This window comes from Hemicordylus capensis, chromosome 6 (assembly GCF_027244095.1).
Source record: "Hemicordylus capensis ecotype Gifberg chromosome 6, rHemCap1.1.pri, whole genome shotgun sequence".
Lineage (NCBI taxonomy): Eukaryota > Metazoa > Chordata > Lepidosauria > Squamata > Cordylidae > Hemicordylus > Hemicordylus capensis.
Window position 1 is genome coordinate 108274401 of NC_069662.1, and position 14382 is coordinate 108288782.

Below are 14382 nucleotides of genomic sequence, written 5' to 3' on the forward strand. Positions count from 1 at the left end.
CCTCATGTGCAGGCCAGCTCTGTCCCCTTTTCCTCAAGGTGTAAGGAAAGTGAATATCTGGGATTTTCCATTCACTGGTCACACCTTGAGTGGCCAGAAGTCTCTAACAATTTCAGCAACTGAAATGTAATAACTTTGCATGTATGGAGTAAGAGAAACTGGACCTGATTCCGAGATTCTACAAACTGACTAGAATTGGCTTTGGTGTGTGTACTGAGCTCCAGCCATGTCCCCACCATGATCTCTTTTGTTTCATCTTTCTTACTCAAGCAGTGTTAAAGATGATTTCCATGTATGTCCACTTGACAGTTTCCTTTTGTACTTCTTCTCTGTCTCTGTCTCTCTCTCCCCCACCTCTCTCCCACTCGCACACAATATCCCAGATGAATGGTCTATATTAGCATATAGTGAATAGGGTGGGATCCCTGTGCCTTTTTCCCTTCCCGATAATCTTTGGGGGTATATGTCGATCGTTTTTCAGAGTCCTTGTGATTTTGTGTCATATATCACGAGTTTCATTTTAATGTGGGAAATGAAAAGGGTTTTTATATATAGGAAAACTGTGGAAAATGTGTTGTAGGCACATGTGACATGTTCAACCTTTTATGCTGTTAGATACTTCAAAGTTTGACAGCGATGAGGAAGATTCAGCACCAGTCTTCTCATCCTCTTTTGCCCAGAAACCAGCTGAGAAGCCTTCAAGTAAAGCAGTGGTTACTAAAAAAGGCAAGTGTCCTAATTTGCTCAGTATTAATGTGGGTGTTCCAAATTTGTTCGCCCAAATAGAGCCCATCAAAGATGTATTTATTTTTATTTATTTATTTTTACATTTATATCCCGCTCTTTCTCCAAGGAGCTCGAAGTGGTGCACATGATTATTTTTATCCTCACAACAACCCTGTGAAGTAGGTTATGCTGAGAGATACATGACTGGCCCAGAGTCACCCAGTGAGTTTTGTGGTTGAATGGGGATTCAAATTCGGGTCTTCCCGGTCCTAGTCCAACACTCTAACCACTATACTATGCTGGCTCACCACCATGACACAGTATGACTTGAGCCATCTAAACCCTTGAACAGTGATTCTCGAATCTTTTAGTACAATGATCAACTCATGAACCTATGTTGTACTCCTGCCTTGCGGGGGTGGAAGGGAATCTTACAAACCTCCGTTGTACTGTCAAGCCACTGGTCCATGTTCAATCCCCTCTGACAGGTAGAGGTTCTCCATGGTATCCAGCTGTGGTCTTTCCCAGCCTGAAATCCTGGAGAGGCCAGAAATTCAACCTATGCCTTTTTGTCTGCAACGTATGTGCTTTCCTGCTAAACTAAGAAAAACAAATTGGTCTAGTTGAGTCATTAGGCGACTACAGTCCTTATATGATTGAAGTGCTCAGCTCATAGGAAGGCTGCCACGGCATGAGGAGGTGGGGAGGCAGGCGCAGGAAATTTCTGCATTCAGAGAGGGTGGGGAGGATGCACTGAGTGATTGAATTGTTGCCATTCTTCTTAGTGTATGTTATATGTGTACGTAAACACACCTACATTTTTGCAGAAAACTACTTGAAGTATATGCAGCTTTTAAATAAAACATCAAGGTTTAAAAACTTTTTTAAAAAAGTGAAATACCTATTATTGTACTACTTTGTATGTAATATACCAAGACCATTTTGTTCCTGCAATTTTCAGAGAACGATGCAATGCAAATTTAGTGTAAAAGGAATGCTTTGCCTAGTGTTCTGCTTGTTGACTATACTGAGATTACTGGCAGATTTTTCCCCCCACATTAGAATTTCCCACCTGACAAACCATTTGCACATGGAGAAATTGTCATGGGCTTCATAAAGCCCATTTTTCTAGATTCCTCCACCTTGGTGTGTGCACACACTATGGAAATGGGAAGTCTGCATATGCCTCCAGATCTTGACCCAGCCTAGGTGGGACTATAGGATGCATGTTCAGACTTTTCATTCCCCATATGTGCATATGTCAAGGTGCACACATGGAAGGAGGGCTCAGACCTCTGTTAAGTCCTGGAGAAATCCCTTTGTGTGAGTGTTGCACTCTCTTTCAAGGAAGAATTATTCCCATGTTAATATAATATTTATTTATATAATTAGCAGCTAAACCACCATCGGATACACCCACTAAAATGAAAAGACCTCCAAAACCCAAGAAGGTCGAAATAATAAATTCTGATTCAGAATCTGAATTCGGCATTCCAAAGAAGGCTGTAGCTCCCAAAGGTAAGACTTTTAGTGCTATGCACCTGCAGTTGAGTTGGCAGAGTAGCTGGCTAGCAAAAACCAAGGCAAGTTCATGAAACTATTGGCTGCCCTAATAAGAAAAGTTTTAACTGCAGCTACTTCTGCAATGCAGCATTCAAGAAATGAAACTTCTGTAAAATGAAACAGAATTTGAGTTACATAATTAATAAGGCTATTTACACGAGCAGCCCTACTCAGGCTTGCACCGCCCTACTTGGATAGGGTTGCTCATGTTGAAGCACCAGGATCGGTGCAGATTCCGGTGCTGCCCCACTGGGTAGCCCAGTATGCACCCTTTTACCTAAGTCCCCAGTCATGTGGCAGCATGTTCAGGCGGCCAGTAGCCCAAGCTACCATAGAGGTTTTGGGACGGAGTGCCTTGGCCTCTAGAATGCCTTCAGTGCACCACGCGAGCAGCACAGTGCATTGTGGGCTTTCTGGAGGCCAAGGCGCTCCCAGTGTTCCACCTAATTTTTTTCATCTATGTACAGAATGAGTTTTGTTCTGGGCAGAAGTATCAAGGCAGTGTGCACATTGCATTCAGAACGGGGCCTTCCTGATACAACTTGAGCAGGAACTAAAATTAACTGAGCAGACATCAAAGAAGTTGTGAGTGTGCACATGCCTTACAGGCGACACCTGGCCTCTTTGTTGGTCCACTGCTTGCCACAGTGGCACTTGTTTCTGAATACGGTGCAGTGAGCAGGGCCGCAGTGGCGATCATGTGCGGGGAGGCAGGAGTGAGCCAGCCTTCACCCCGGAAAAAGAGGTTGTGTGTCTGACCTCCATATTTTTTCATGATAGAAAGACAAACGTCTTCACTTTCACTTTGTGCTAATAGGAAGTTCTAGACTAGTTCATGGTAGTGGAAATTGAGGCTGAAGTTTCTAGAGGGGAAAAATATGCAGCATTCCTCTGGTTTGGGGTCAATGGCCCAATTGATTATTTATACTTTACTTATTGTATGGGGAATCTTGGTTCTAGTACACCTTGTTAACCACATATAAATAATAGGGATGTGCTGAAACGCGATTTGGCTGTCCGAATCACGGGCACCTCCCTTTAAATCGAGGACTTACACAGCCCCTTTAAAATGGAGAAGAGCAGGTCCGTACCTGCTCTTCCACCGCTTGCCGCCATTGCCAGCCATCTTGGCACTCACCCCAGCTATGCCTGCATGCTGGCGGGGTGTCTCCCAGCTGCCCCTGCATGGCAGTGGCATGCAGTGGTCTCTGTACATGCACGGCAGCCATTAGTGTGGCCAGTAACCATGCTGGCCATGCAAATGGCCACCATGTGCATGTTAGCACCATGCAGGGGCAGCTGGGAGATGCCCCGCCGGCACATGGGCATAGCTAGGGCAAGTGCCAGGATGGCAGCAAGTAGAGGAGCACGTACAGACCTGCCCTTCTCCGCTTTAAAGGGGTTGTATAATTCCTCGATTTTAAAGGGAGTTGCCCGTGATTCAGATAGCCGAATCGTTTTTCAACACACCCCTAATAAATAAGTGTAAAGAATTAGAGGTCAAATAATTTCACTTTGAAACTTGAGCATGCTCTTAAAGCTGTAAAACAGTTTTTATTGTCTCTTAGATAATTAAGTTGGGATATACAAAGAAGTTTTTACAAATATTGTTTGTTCTTTAGTAGGAAAAGGCAGAGGAGCAAAGAAAAGGAAAGCATCTGGTTCTGAAAATGAAGGTGAATATAACCCTGGGAAGAAACCACCCAAGTCAACAGCCAGCAAGGTATTTTTTGCATCTCTCTGGTCTTTTTGCTAGTACTGAACATGACACAACAACATGAAAAGAATGATCTTCTTGAAGATCATACAGTGCAGTCTTATTTTGGATATGTGGATCAGTGTTAAGATTTTGTCCGATAAAAGGGAGAGTGCAGTAATTTAGAAAATATATATTTTTAGTCACTTTGGGTTATATAGAACAGTTGAAGCCACATGTGTGACATCTTCTCCACTAATTCTTTTTTCTTTTAAACCCCTAAAAAAAAGAAACTGAAGAAAGCCTCCTTCGACCAGGACTCAGATGTAGACATATTCCCATCTGACTTTGCCTCTGAAACCGCTTCCAGGCCACGGACAGGTCGGGCGAGAAAGGAAGTGAAATATTTTGCAGAGTCCGATGAAGACGATGATTTTGCTATGTTTTAATTAAGTGCCCAAAGAGCACACAAACTTCCAACAAATATCTTATGTTGTCCTTTTGTCCCTTTCTGTCGCAGACTTTTTGTACATTTGACTTATTTTATGTGATGATGTAATTGATGGTTTTTATTATTGTGTGTAGGCATTTTAACATTTTGTTCTTACACCTACAGTTTTATGCTCTTTTTTACTCATTGAAATGTCATGTATTTGTCTGACCGGCTTGTAGAAATGTTCTAGAAAGCTGTGCAAAAGCACACATTTTAACTGTCATGGTTGCAAACTGCAAACCTGCTTTTTGAAATGAAGTTTAAACATTAAAAATATAAAACCATTTATTTCTGTCTGGAGGCTTGGACTAGAGAAACTGTTCTTAGACAGGTTTTAAAATAAATATATTTTATTCTTTGCCAGGAGATTCCATGGAAAAAAGGTAAACAGTATATGAACATAGAAAGCATTGTTAAACAATCTCAATGTACAAACAGAGCCAGTGAAAGTACATCACAGACTTGCTAGAATGATTATATATATATATATATATATATATATATATATATATATATATATATACACATACATACACACTAGTGCTTTTAAATGAAACCTAAGAAACTGACACTTTAAAAAAAAAATCATAACCACTCTACCACATTTTTTCACTCTGTTTTATGCTGATTAACAAAGTTGTTGAGGCAGATTCTCTCCTCTGCTTTGGGATATTCTAGTGACAGCCCCTTGGTGCCAGAGAGGAGGATTGTGGGGCGGGGGACAGTTTCTCCACGGTAGTTTTTCACTAGTGTCGCCAATTCAGAGGTAGTGAGTATGCCTGGTCATTATCCCATGAAGCTTCCCTAAGAGCCTATGAACAAGTAAACAAAAACATTGTAACACTGGAAAGTGTTTCTGCCTTGAAGGCTATAATTGAAGTAAAAATTTAGTATTTTTAAATGTAGAGAAATCAACCAAGTAAATTCAACCCCTTTGTAAATTTAAAGTGACGTTAACAGTGGAACAAAGTACATCCAAATAACTGATCTGGCAGTTACACTTATACAGAAGTTCCTTCTGCTAGTGCAGTGAATTTCTCTGTATTTATTTTTTTAAACTGGGAAAGCAAGAAATACAAACTGAGGCCATAAAAAAGAGCAATGAGAAGTTCTCATCCTAACTAAATTAGAATGTCTCTTTTAGAACTTTCTTATCTGGACATGTAAGTAGTCCGTTTTATAAACATGATGTCTTGATCATCTTACATATGCAAGAAAAAAGGAAAGCACCGAACATCCAGTATAGAAAGTACAGGCCCATATAGTTGTATGTACAAAGTCATCCGAAATTGTATAATCATAATTTTAACCTGGTTTGAGAGCTGTCCTGTCACCTTGCAGTCTTGGTCATGAGAAGAAACAGAAACAGCTGAAGCTCAACTAGTTTCTTGTTTCATTAAATAGCTGGTTTAGTATGTCAATAGTCCGTGGTTTCTCACAAAGCTGCAAGGTGTGTGTATGTTTTTATCTATAATACGGATACATATGAACATTTCTTGGTCCTTATTGGATTTTAGCATGTGTGTATGTGTAAATCCAGAAAATAAGCAGCAGTAAAAACTATTTTCTTGCATGTCATCCCTGGACATAAAGTGTTAGGAATGTAGCTGGAGAATGTCTTATTATTGCACCAGTGGGGACTGACTGACACTGCTGTTATCCACTGAGTTGGGGGAGATGCTAGGACTGTGCTCTGCTGTGGTCCCAGTCGAGCTTGGTGTCAGTGGTTCATGTCCCTCTGAGTTCTCCAACATTTCCTGGATAAGAGGTGGCATGGATCCAGGGATTTCCATTTTCAGTGTAATAACACGTTCAGCACCTTTTTAAAAGAACAAAATATTATATTTTAAATCAGTCCAGTCATGCTTCCTTATGTAAGACTTATAGTGCTCAGAATACAGGGGATACAAATCATCTAGGGAAAACTGATTCTTCTTTTATCTAATGAAGAAGAGGTGTGTCATCGTCAGAAACCAGCTTTATGTCTGTTTTAAGGGAAACAAGTAGCATTGTTTGGCCTGGAGGGAGGCTCCCCTGCACAGGAGATATCTATGGGGCAGCTTCTCACAATTGCTGCCAAATCCAGAAGCCAGGAACTGGAGGCTTCCAGTGAGCATGCTGTCTAAACCCACCCATATCTGGTTGCCACACCAGATTCCAGAGACTCTTTGCCCAATTTCATAAGAACAGCCCTACTGGATCAGCCCCAAGGCCCATCTAGTCCAGCATCCTGTCTCAACAGAGGCCCACCAGATGCCTCTAGAAAGCCCACAGGCAAGACGGCATACCCTCTCTCCTGATGTTGCTCTCCTGCAACTGGTATTGAGAGGCATCACGCTTATGGTGGCCCACAGCCTCCAGACTAGTAGCCATTGATAGAGCTGTTCTCCATGAATTTGTCTCAGTCCCTTTTAAAGCTATCTGAGCTAGCAGCCATCACCACATCCCACGGCAAAGAATTCCATAGATTAATTATGTGCTGTGTGAAAAAGTATCTCCCCCTTGTCAACCCTAAATTTCTCACCCTTCAGTTTCATGGGATGATCCTTAGTTCTAGTATTGTGTGTGTGAGAGAAATTTCTGTCCACTTTCTCCACTCCATGCATAATTTTATACACCTCGCTCATGTCTCTCCTTAGTTGACTCCCTTCCAAAGTAAAGAGACCCAGATGCTGTAGCCTTGCCTCATAAGGAAGGTGCTCCAAGCCCCTAATCAGCTTTGTTGCCCTCTTCTGCACCTTTTCCAATTCTACAATATCCTCCTTAAGATATGGTGACCAAAACGGTACACAGTACTCCAAATGTGGCCACACCATAAATTTGTACAAGCATTATTTTCAATCCCCTTCCTAATGGTCCCTAGCATGAAATTTGCCTTTTTTAACAGCTGCCACACACTGAATCAATACTTTCAACGAGCTGTCAATCAAAATCCCAAGATCTCTCGGTCAGTCACCGACAACTCAGATCCCATCAACGTATATGTGAAGTTGGGTTTTTTTGCCCCAATATGCATCACTTTACACTTGCTTACTCTGAACTGCATCTGCCATTTTGTCACCCACTCCCCCATTTTGGAGAGCTTTTTTTAGAGCTCCTCACAATCTGTTGTGGATCATTACCTTAAATAGTTTAGTGTCATCTGCAAATTTGGCCACTTTGCTGCTTACTCCAACTTCTAGAGTATGTCTGAACAAGTTAAAGAGCACTGGTCCCAGTACTGGTCCCCTGGGGGACCCTACTTCCCTCCATTGTGAAAACTGTCCATTTATTCCTATCCTTCAACCAGTTACCGATCTGCACATGAACCTCTCCCCTTATCCCATGATTATTTACTCAAGAGCTTTTGGTGGGGAACTTTGTCAAAAGCTTTTTGGAAATCCACGTATACAATGTCAACCAGATCACCTTTATCCACATGCCTGTTGACACTCTCAAAGAACTCCAAAGGGTTAGTAAGGCAAGACTTGCCCTTGCAGAAGCCATGCTGGTTCTCCTTCAGCAAGGCCTTTTCTTCTATATGTTTAACAATTTAGTCCTAAAGTATGCTTCCAATGTAGGTTATAAGTAGACAGAGAATCTTGGGGACCCAGTGCATGAACAGGACTTTATTTGGTTTAAATATCATGCCTGCCGGGTGCCTGACTTGGCAGCAATCACATGAGGTCACCCATGATAAAAAGCTACCCTAAGGGGAACCACCAGCCACTTGCTTGGGACGTGCAGCAACCCAGAAGCAGTGGCGTCACTGTACAGAGCTGGCAGTTGTGTGAGCAGCTTTACCATATTTCTTCCCATTATTGTGAATGCAAAAAAATACAGTAATGCTACTAGTGAACCCACTAGTTATCTAGAGCAGCAGTGCAGCTTCCAGGTCTGCAGCAATGGTGATGTAAGCCCCAACAGTGATGGTGGGCTTGCACATCATGTCAGCCACCACCTTCAAGGATACCTCTGCTGTTGGACTGTGGCTATAAAGCTTACAAGGTGCTGTGCAACAATGGGATATTATTGTTTCAGAGTTACACAATTTAGTGGGAAGAAGTGACTGCTGACATTAAAAGGCAGGGATGGCTTTGGTTTCTAATAAAGAGGATGCTCTGCATGGCCATAATGAAATGTGAGGTAAGAATGTTGTCCAGAGAGAGTGTTGATCCCTGTATTCTATAATGCAAAGTTGTTTGAGTTTACACACTTGCAGCATTCTCAGAAAAGCTGCTGTATTTGAGAACAACCAGCTCATAAAAGTAGAGGCCCAGCGGCAACATCCCTATAGGCATGTTAAACAACGGTTATCAGTTTGGTTCCTACTGCAGCCCACATGTTGCTTTCTATGATATGTCTAAGACACAGAAGGGGGATGGAAAGGTTGTTCTCACGATCACAATGGGCGAGGAGGCAGGGTTGAACCTACATCCCCTGCCCCCCGAAGAGCAAGGTGCTCTTCTTCGGTGCATGTCCACGTGTCTACGGGAGCAGCGCGGATCGCTGGGGGGCTGTGAAAATGAGTCCTGGCCTCCAGGAATCCCATAATGCACCAAGTGCAGTGCATTGGCAGATTCATTTATTTATTAGAAATATTTAATATACCACCCACTCCGAAGACTCTGGGCGGGGCACAAAAACATGCAAACAAGGCAACATTAAAAATTACATTTAAATTAAAAACTAAAGTAACGAACAAAAAACAAAGAAGTAAACTACAGGGCAAAAGCCTGGCGAAAAAGAAAAGTCTTCAACAGAGATCTGAAGATCAGTAAGGAAGGAGCTAGATGGATCTGAAGAGGAAGAGAGTTCCAAAGAAGTGGGGCAGCAACCAAAAAGAGACACCCCCTCCCTGAGTTGGGCACTTGGGCGGCGCACATCCTGAACACTCAAACAATCTCGAACCTGGGCTTCAGGGCACGCTTGCAGCCTCTAACCCTAGTTAAGGGCCGGGGTCAAAAGTCGAGCCAGCTGGGGCAGAAGCACCGGGATCAGGAGTGATCCCAGCACCACACATGAGCAGCCCAGTCCAGGCTGGGCTGCTTGTGTAAATAGCCTCCATGTCTTGTAAGGTGAGGGAGAGATCAGGTACTGCCTGGCAAATAAAGCCAGACAACTGTCAAGTGCTGCATTTCACTCCCTTAGATATGGCAGATTAATAGAAGTGGGCTGTTAAAGATAGCTGAAAACGATGTCTCAGTTCAACACTCAAACGACATACTGTTGCTTTGATGCTCTGTGTAGCATCATATATTGTGATCAAGTGACTCTGAACAAATGGGGACTAATTTGGATAGGCTAAAGAATTCAAGAAATTCAGGAAAAGGACAGTGAGGCCAGACAGATGCCAGAGTAGTAGTAGCTGTGCCCAAAGCATCACGGTTTTCTGGCTAGGCAAGAAATTATTACTGGATAATGGAGATTTTGGCATGATTGCAGTGAATAAAGAATAGGAAGTTATCATGGGCTACAACCAATTGGAAAGTCTTGTTTTAAAAAACGATTCTACATTTAAATGGATGCTCTTGGGGATGTGTATTTTGTATCAGATGTATATTGTGCTGCTATTTGTATATAGTCACATGGCAATTGATAGATTGATATTTGCAAGAGGCAGATTGATTGATTCAGTGGCAATCCCACCATTGCCTGAACAGCAAGGCAAATCAGTTTATTTGGACCACATGACTCCAGACCACATGACTCCAAATAAGTTAGTTTGGGGAAGCAAAGCATCAACAAAATGATAAATGATGAGCCTTTTGTTTTTTCTAAGAAAACAGGCCTGCTTTCTGCCTGTTACTCTTCAAAGCAAACAAGAGGAACCAACAAAAAAACCTGCAAGATTAACACTGCGGCAGCATCACCTACCTTTTGCACTGATACTACGTAGATCTGTGATTTTCATTAAGATCTTTGGAAACATATGAGGCTTGTTGGGTCTTCTCTTTCTGATGTAGATTTTGAGAGCCTCCAACAATGGTTCTTGTAACTCATCTACTTTTGCTGGTTCTTCGAGGTCCTGGCGGTCTGGACAAAAGTATATAAAATTGCAACTGGTCAGAAAAAGGTTATGTCAAACCTACAAACCATTATGACCTAATCAATCTCTGTTCTTCAGCTTCCATGGTCTAGTTCCATCCTGCCACCATAAGTTAGTACAGGGACATTCTCTTCACAACCTACCGGCTTGTTCTTCCATAAACTGGCAGAGATGCAAGTGGCAAAATGCTTCCCCTGGCCAGCATCACAAGCCGTGTTCTGGCACTTGGAACGCTCCGTGTGCTGTTAAGGACGGGTGGTTGCAGACGCAGCACTGCTGCAGTTATTCTTGTGAATGGAAATAACTGTGGCAATGCTGCTTGTTCTTAACAGTGTGGTGGCTGCCTTGGCATTGAGCATTCTGGTGCCAGAAAAGCAAGGAGACCTGCCAGAAGCAAGTGGGAAGGTAACAGGGGGAGCAGGGCCATTCCATCTGCCTTGCTGGGACTCACCATCTAGCCCCTTTGCCTCCTGTGGACATTCCAGCACAGACGGAGTGCAGCCTGCTTGTTGGTGGCCAAGTTCCAGCTGGCTGGTTGCCAGCCTCCCAGATTGCTAAAGATTGCTGAAGTTCTACCACCTGCTGCCTGTCCTTGGAGCTGCTCATGAGAGGGGTGGCTTTTGGGGCTTGCAAGCTTAAAAGCAAGGAGGCTCGCCAAAGGAAAAGCTGTCGGCGTGGCTGTCAGGCCGCCTGTAGGCGGCCGCCAAAGGAGGCCGTCCTTTGGGGTTGGGCCTTCGGGGGTGGGACTGAGGGCTGGGGGGTTGGGTTAGGCCAGGCCTTTTGCAGACATGTGTTTGGGCTCTCTTGAGTGGGATGGTGCTGGGGGTGTGCCTAGCAGTTCCGGGGCAGCTATTACTGTAGTGGTGGGGAATAGAAGAATTGGCGCTGGCACAGCAGCCGGCCGTTACAGGGGAAGGGAAATCAGTAATTTAGTAACTGTTTCCATTTCCAACTGCTCTGTCAACTCTCAGGCCTTGGGGAGCAGCTTCAACGACCCACAGAGTCTGGCCTTGCTCCTCTGGAATGCCAGGTCAGTTCTGAATAAGACCGAAATTGTCCACGATTTGACTGTGGATGAGGGAGCTGACCTGGCATGTATAACTGAGACCTGGTTGAGGGAGGCGAGTGGTCCAGTGTGGGCTCAGCTTCTCCTACCAGGTTACTCTGTCATGGAGCAGGCCAGGGGGAGTGGGCTGGGGGGGGTGGAGTGGCTGTGGTCCATAAGAATACAATTTCCCTCACCAGGGCCCTTGTGAGACAGCTGACTTATACTGAGTGCATATTTCTGAGGCTGGGAACTAGGGATAGATTGGGGATTCTGTTGGTGTACCGTTCACCCTGCTGCCCAACTGACTCCCTAACTGAGCTGACGGAGCTGGTTGGGGAGTTGGTGTTGGAGTCTCCTGGGTTTTGGTACTGGGGGACTTCAATATCCACTTTGGGGCTGGCTTGTCTGGTGTTGCTCAGGAGTTCATAGCGACCATGACAACTATGGGCCTATCCCAATTAGTTTCTGAACCAACTCACGTTGCCGGCCATGCACTAGATTTAGTCTTTTGTTCGGATCAGCGGGATGTTCCGTGGGTGGGGTATCCAGTGGTTTCCCCATTGTCATGGACGGACCACTACCTGGTTAAGGTTGGTCTCACAGCCACAATCCACCCCTGCAGGGGTGGTGGAGCTATTAGGATGGTCTGTCCAAAAAGGCTGCTGGACCCAGCGGGATTTCAAAAGGCCTTGGAGAATTTTGATGTTGGTGCGGCCGGTGATTCTGTCGATGCCCTGGTGGGAACCTGGAACAGGGAACTCAGCAGGGCAGTAGACATGATTGCTCCTAAGCGTCCATTCCATCCTGCTACAAAAATGCCTCCTTGGTATACTGAGGAGCTGTGGGGGCTGAAGCGGTTGGGTAGGCGACCAGAGCGCAAGTGGAGAACTCGGTTTGAATCTGACAAGATTCAGCATGTGACCCATTTGAAGGCTTATGCGGTGGCAGTGCATGCAGTGAAAAAGAGATTCTGGTCTACGTGCATTGCGGCTGCAGGTTCACGCTCGGCGGAGCTATCCCGGGTTGTCAGGAGTTTGGTTTCTGCTCCTTCTACTTCTAATCAGTCCCTGGAGTTGCTCTGCTGTGATGCCTTTAATGGGTTCTTTGCGAATAAGATCTCCTGTATTCGGGCTGACTTGGACTCCACTATTTCTGCAAGGTCTATGGAGGAGGTGTCCAGCAATCCCTCTTGCAGTATTAGATTGGATCAGTTTCAATCTGTGACTCCTGAGGATGTGGACAAGCTGCTTGGAGCAGTGCGGCCTACCACCTGTTCTCTGGATCCTTGTCTGACTTGGCTGCTTCTATCTAGCAGGGAGATTGTTGGAGGTGGCCTAGTTAATATCATAAATGCATCACTGAAGGAGGGTAGGGTGCCCCCCATCTGAAGGAGGCAATGGTTAGACCACTCTTAAAGAAGCCTTCTTTTGATCTCTTAGTGATGGACAGTTACAGGCCAATCTCTAATCTCCCTTGGTTGGGCAAGGTGATTGAGAGGGTGGTGGCCGACCAGCTCCAGGCAGTCTTGGAGGAAACTGATTATCTAAACCCATTTCAAACTGGCTTTAGAGCTGGCTATGGGGTTGAGACAGCCTTAGTTGGCCTGATGGATGACCTTTACCGGGGAATCAACAGAGGGAGTGTGACTCTCCTAGTTCTTTTGGATCTCTGGGCGGCGTTCGATACCATCGACCATGGTATCCTTCTGGATCGCCTGGGGGAGTTGGGGATAGGAGGGACTGCTTTGCAGTGGTTCCGTTCCTATCTCTCAGGTAGATTCCAGATGGTGGAGCTTGGTGACAATTGCTCCTCAAAACAGGAGCTGTTATATAGAGTCTCGCACAACTGGTCACCAATGTTTTTTAACATCTACATGAAACCGCTGGGTGAGATCATCAGGAGGTTTGGTGCTGGGTGTTATCAGTATGCTGATGACACTCAAATCTACTTCTTTTCATCTTCAGGAAATGGCACTCATTCTCTAAATGCCGGCCTACAGGCTGTAATGGGCTGGATGAGGGATAACAAATTGAAGCTGAATCTAAGCAAGATGGAGGTGCTCATTGTGGGGGCTCAGAATTTGAGGGGTGAGTTAGATCTTCCTGTGCTGGATGGGGTTACACTCCCCTAGATGGAGCAGGTGCACAGCTTGGAAGTACTCCTGGACCCAGGTCTCACCCTGGTATCTCAGGTGGAGGCCATGGCCAGGAGTGCTTTCTACCAGCTTCAGCTGATTCGACAGCTGCGTCCATTCCCTGAAGAGGATGACCTCAGAACGGTGCATCAGCTGGTAACCTCCTGGCTTGACTATTGCAATGCGCTCTACGTGGGGCTGTCTTTGTACGTAGTCCGGAAACTTCAGTTAGTTCAGAATGAGGCAGCCAGATTGGTCTCTGGGGCAACCCAGAGAGACCATTTTATGCCTGTTTTGAAACAGTTACACTGGCTGCCGATATGTTTCCGGGCAAAATACAAAGTGCTGGTTATTACCTTTAAAGCCCTGAACGGCTTGGGCCCGAGATATCTTAGAGAGTGCCTTCTTTTACATGATCCACACTGCACGTTAAAATAATCTGAGGCGGTCCGTCTCCAGTTACCACCGGTTTGTTTGGTGGCGACTCAGAGGCGGGCTGTCTCTGTAGCTGCTCCCAGGCTGTGGAATGCACTTCCAGCAGAAATTGGTAATCTTAATTCTTTACTGACCTTCAAGAGAGCCCTTAAAACCCATCTGTTTGGCCTTTCAGGGTTTTTTATTTGTTTTAATGTTTGCCCTGGTTCTCAAGGGTTTTTAGCTGTTTGAATGTTTTGATTGGTTTTATTCTGTTCTT

The 14382-nt window shown here is 44.8% G+C and overlaps 2 protein-coding genes across 14 annotated transcripts in view; one reads left to right on the plus strand and one right to left on the minus strand.

The window, feature by feature from the left end:
- The window catches only part of TOP2B (DNA topoisomerase II beta), a 95567-nt gene extending 90803 nt beyond the window's left edge, over positions 1–4764 (plus strand). For 2 of the 3 annotated variants that reach the window (XM_053263896.1, XM_053263893.1), the window contains exons 33-36: positions 616–726; positions 2119–2244; positions 3912–4012; positions 4276–4764. In XM_053263896.1, the coding sequence (XP_053119871.1) occupies positions 616–726; positions 2119–2244; positions 3912–4012; positions 4276–4434 (497 nt within the window). In that variant the 3' untranslated portion in view covers positions 4435–4764. The remainder of the gene's footprint in view (positions 1–615; positions 727–2118; positions 2245–3911; positions 4013–4275) is intronic. The other variant, XM_053263895.1, reaches the window with a different exon arrangement.
- Positions 4765–5522: 758 nt separating this feature from the next.
- RARB (retinoic acid receptor beta) overlaps positions 5523–14382 on the minus strand; it is a 490600-nt gene continuing 481740 nt past the window's right edge. For all 11 annotated transcript variants that reach the window (XM_053263915.1, XM_053263907.1, XM_053263908.1 and 8 more), the window contains 2 exons: positions 10335–10493; positions 5523–6297 (listed from right to left, as the gene is read on the minus strand). In XM_053263915.1, coding sequence (XP_053119890.1) covers positions 6101–6297; positions 10335–10493 — 356 coding nt within the window. In that variant the 3' untranslated portion in view covers positions 5523–6100. The remainder of the gene's footprint in view (positions 6298–10334; positions 10494–14382) is intronic.